The sequence below is a fragment of the Sapajus apella genome, unplaced genomic scaffold, assembly GCF_009761245.1.
Source record: "Sapajus apella isolate SASKATOON/1434 unplaced genomic scaffold, GSC_monkey_1.0 scaffold8, whole genome shotgun sequence".
In the NCBI taxonomy this organism is placed as follows: domain Eukaryota; kingdom Metazoa; phylum Chordata; class Mammalia; order Primates; family Cebidae; genus Sapajus; species Sapajus apella.
The window spans coordinates 2,075,489-2,079,793 of NW_022436948.1; the positions used below are offsets into that span (position 1 = coordinate 2,075,489).

Below are 4,305 nucleotides of genomic sequence, written 5' to 3' on the forward strand. Positions count from 1 at the left end.
GCTGCCAGCCGGCTTGCTGCACCTCCTCCCCCTGCCAGCAGGCCTGCTGTGTGCCCATCTGCTGCAAGTCTGTGTGCTCTGTGCCCATCTGCTCTGAGGATTCTTCTTCATGCTGCCAGCAGTCTAGCTGCCAGCCTGCTTGCCGTGCCTCTTCCTCTTGCCAGCAGTCTTGCTGTGTGTCCATCTGCTGCAAGCCCGTGTGCTGTGTGCCCACCTGCTCAGAGTCCTCCTCTTCATGCTACCAGCAGTCTAGCTGCCAGCTGACTTGCTGCACTTCCTCCCCCTGTCAGCAGGCCTGCTGTGTGCCTGTCTGTTGCAAGCCCGTCTGCTGCAAGCCCATCTGCTGTGTGCCTGTCTGCTCTGGGGCTTCCTCTCTGTGCTGCCAGCAGTCTAGCTGCCAGCCAGCTTGCTGTACCTCCTCCTGCTGCAAACCCTCCTCCTCTGTGTCCCTCCTCTGCCGCCCTGTGTGCAGGACTGCCTGCTGCGTGCCTGTCCCCTCCTGCTGTGCCCCCACCTCCTGCCAGTCCAGCTGCTGCCGTCCGGCCTCCTGCGTGTCCCTCCTCTGCCGCCCCGCATGCTCCCGCCCAGCCTGTTGAGGCCTCTGCTCAGGCCAGGAGTCCAGCTGCTGCCAGGCACTTCCCCCAGGGCCAGCCATGCTCAGGTCTTGATCTGGCTTAGGTGGCTACCCCCACCTGGGGACAGGGTCCCCATGTCTCCACTGTGCTGAGGTGACCACCCTCCTTGCTCCCAGGAGCCCCCATCCTTGCTGCTCCCCAGCTGCTGCCTCCCAGCATGTGCCCACCTGCCTGCTGGGCCCCCGTCCTCCCTCCCAGCTTCTCTGTCCCAGGTCATTTGGCCTCGACTTGAGCCTGTCAGCACCTCCTCCTGCTCCCAATAAACTCTCCTTGGCCACCTGATTCTCTTCTCCTGTGTGCTCCTGGGGGGACACATGGTTTGAGCTGACATCGGTCTCCTCCAGCCATGACTGTTTCTAGGAGTGAGGGCAGTGTCCTAACTCCTCTGGCTGGGTCACCAAGTGAGACTCCGGCCACACCCAGGAAGGCTCAGTCCCTACTCAGCCCCTCATGCCCTGGGTGTGAACAGGGCTGGGTGGAGACTCCCTGCCACAATTCTCCTGGCTGTGGGGTCAGCTCTCCCTTCCCAGCCAGCTCCCTGCCCCACGCCAGGGCTCCCTAGTGTTCCGGCCATCACTGGAAGGATTTTGCCTTTCCTTTGTCACTTACTGGCATCCACGTATCACACCCTCTTTCTAAAGCTTCCAGGTGCTTTCAGAACGCTGAAAGCGTTCCCTCTCACAGGGAGGGAGGTGAGTTCAGGTGGCCGCCTCCCACCATGGACATCAAACAGGCTGGGCCACCCTCTCCACTCCCCAAACAGCCAGGGTCACGGGACCCAAACCAGGATAAGTGGTTTTTGCTGAATTGAATGTTAAATATGCCGATCGTAGAGGGTGTTTCACTTCTTTAGAAAAGTGGCTTTCTAGAATATGGCTTCCAGTTTTACATGGGCAAAGACTTGCTAAAATATATATGCAGTCATGCCGTCGCTTAATGACTGGGTTACGTTTTTGAGGAATGCATGTGTTAGGAGATATTGTCACTGTGTGAACATCACAGACTGTGTTTACACACACCTAGATGGTGCAGCCCATTGTACACCTGTGTGGTGCAGGCACTACACACCTAGGCTCTATGGCTCCTAGGCTTACAGCCTGACTGCACGTCGCTCTGTAAATGCTGTCCATTGTCGACTGGAACACGGTGTGGCCGCTCATGGCTGCATACGCCCTGTTTTCATACCTGCTTTACCTTTCAAGCTTTATCACGTTCAATTCTATAACTGCCTAGGCTAGGAATTAATGGAATCTAAATGGCAGCTAAGTATAACCCAGTACTTTGTTTCACATAACTCAAGTAGGAGAGGAACCCACAAAGCGCTGAGGTCTCGCTGGACACTGCGTGTGTATACTTTTTTAAAATTGTGGTAAAATACACATAACATAAAATTTGCCACCTACGCTATTTTCAGGTGTTCAGTCCAGTGGCATTCAGGACATTCATGCTGTGCAAACATCACCACCGTCCATTTCCAGAGCTTCTTTGTTCCCCCCTAAACTGACACTCTGCACCCATTAAACACTCACTCTCCATCACCCCCCAGCCCCAGCACCCACCACTCTACCTTTTGTCTCTATGAATCTGACCAGTCTAGGGACCTCATATCAGCAGAACAGCCCCAAGGTTCATCCATGTTGTAGCATGTGTCAGCATTTCCTTCCCTTTTCATGGCTGACTAATATTCCACTGTGTGGATGGACCACACTGTGTTTACCCATCCGTCCGTTCATGGACACTTGAGTTGCTTCTACCTTTCGGCAATTGTGAGTCAGCTACTATGAACATGGGTGTACAAATATCTCTTTCAATTCTCTTGAGAATGGACACAAGTGGAACTGCTGAATCATTTGGTAATTCTAAGTTTTTGAGGAACTGCCACCCCATATTCCACAGTGGCTGTACAATGTTAGATTCCCACCAAAAGTGTGCAAGAGTTCCAGTGTCTCCACATTGTTGCCAGCATAGCACATTCTGCTCTTTGCGCATTAGCCATCCTAGTGCGTGGGGGCACCTTTGGTTTTACCAGGGGCCCATGCTCCTGGCTGAGCCAGTCCCTGCTGCCTGGCACCAGCCTCGCCCCTGGCCCAGCAATCCCACCCCCCTCACACAAGCCCCACCCCCTCATATCAGCTCCCCCCCCACATACAAGCCACCCCCCTCACACCAGCCACACCCCCTCCCACCAGCCCCACTCACTCACATCAGCTCCACCCCTCACACCACGTCTGCCCCTCACACACCAGCCCCGCCCCTTACACACCAGCCCCGCCCCTCACACGCAAGCCCCGCCTCTCACACGCAAGCCCCGCCCCCTCACCAGCCCCACCCCTCCCTAGCCCCGCCCCTCGCACCAGCTCTAGCCCTCCATCAAGCCATCCCTCCTCATTAGAGGGCTAATTAGAGGGCCCCATCCGCCCTGCCCTGCCCTTCCCCGCGCCTCCTCCTCGGCCTCGCCCCTCCAGCCAGCCCCTGCTCGTCTCACCACCTGTGCCCACCAGCCCTGCCCCCGAGCCCAGCCCTCCCCGCCCCGCGCTGAGCCGGCCTGCTCTCCGCAGAGGAACGAGTACCTGCTGACCGTGGTGGCCGAGGACAGCGACCTGCTGCTGCTTGGCCTGCGCTTCTCGCCCTCCCAGCTGCACTTCCTGTTCCTCAGCGAGGACGTGGCCGGTGCCTGGCAGACCCGCGTGTCCTTCCGCAGCCCGGCCCTGGGGGACGGCCGCTGGCACACGCTGGTCCTGGCTGTGACCGCAGGCGTCTTCTCCCTCACCACGGACTGCGGCCTCCCGCTGGACATGTAGGTACCCCGGCGGGGAGGGCGCCCCTGCAGCCGCAGGGCCCTGCCAGGCCAGCCGTCCGCCGGCCATGCTTTCAGAGCAACACCTGTAGGAGCTGCCCTGGGGCAGGAGCCGACCAGGGGCCAGGAGCTATGGGCTGGAGGGGCTTTTCCCGTTCCTTCGGTGAGCAGACCAGGAGCCACCGCTCTCCTGTGGCCCTAACGCTGTCCTCTGATACTTTCAGAATGGCCGATGTGCCCTTCCCAGCCACCCTATCGGTGAGAGGAGCTCGGTTCTTCATCGGCAGCCGGAGGAGAGCCAAAGGCCTATTCACGGCGAGTATGGAGGGGCTGCCCTCCCAACACCCGCGCCTGTGGGATAGGGCTGCCCCGGCCGCCTGTCCTGCTGCTCCAGCTGAGCAGATCCCCAGATGTGCTAACTGGAAGAGAGGGCACAAGCGGGCGAGGAGTGTCTACCACAGGGCCTTCAAGCTTGCTGTTTCCTCTTCCTGGCACCCTCCTCCCTGGTAGTCTTGGATCCCTATCCAGCAGTCCTCTTCCGGCTGCCCCCACCATGCTGAGCCAATGCCCACACTGCACCCTGCAGCCCCTTCCCCAGAGCTGAATATTTATCAATGCATGCTTGGACAGATAGATGGATGAGTGGATGGGCGGATGGAGGGATGGACAAATGGACAGATGAATGGATGGATGGTTGAGCGGGTGGATGAATGGGTGGAGAGGTGAACACACGGACAGAAAGATGGAAGGATGGATGGTTGAAGGATGGACGAATGGGTGGATGGATGGATGGGTGGATGGAGAGATGGATGGATGAGTGATGGATGAATGGGTGGATGGATGGATGGGTGGATGGAGAGATGGATGGATGGG

General features: G+C 58.3%; 2 protein-coding genes across 2 annotated transcripts in view; one reads left to right on the forward strand and one right to left on the reverse strand.

Moving 5' to 3' along the window:
- LOC116550558 (keratin-associated protein 10-1-like) overlaps positions 1-917 on the forward strand; it is a 1,646-nt gene extending 729 nt beyond the window's left edge. The window contains exon 1 of the mRNA XM_032276573.1: positions 1-917. This exon is cut by the window's left edge and continues 729 nt beyond it. Within this exon, the coding sequence (XP_032132464.1) occupies positions 1-596 (596 nt within the window). The 3' untranslated portion in view covers positions 597-917.
- The window catches only part of PWP2 (PWP2 small subunit processome component), a 613,222-nt gene that overhangs the window by 243,035 nt on the left and 365,882 nt on the right, over positions 1-4,305 (reverse strand). The window lies entirely within an intron of this gene.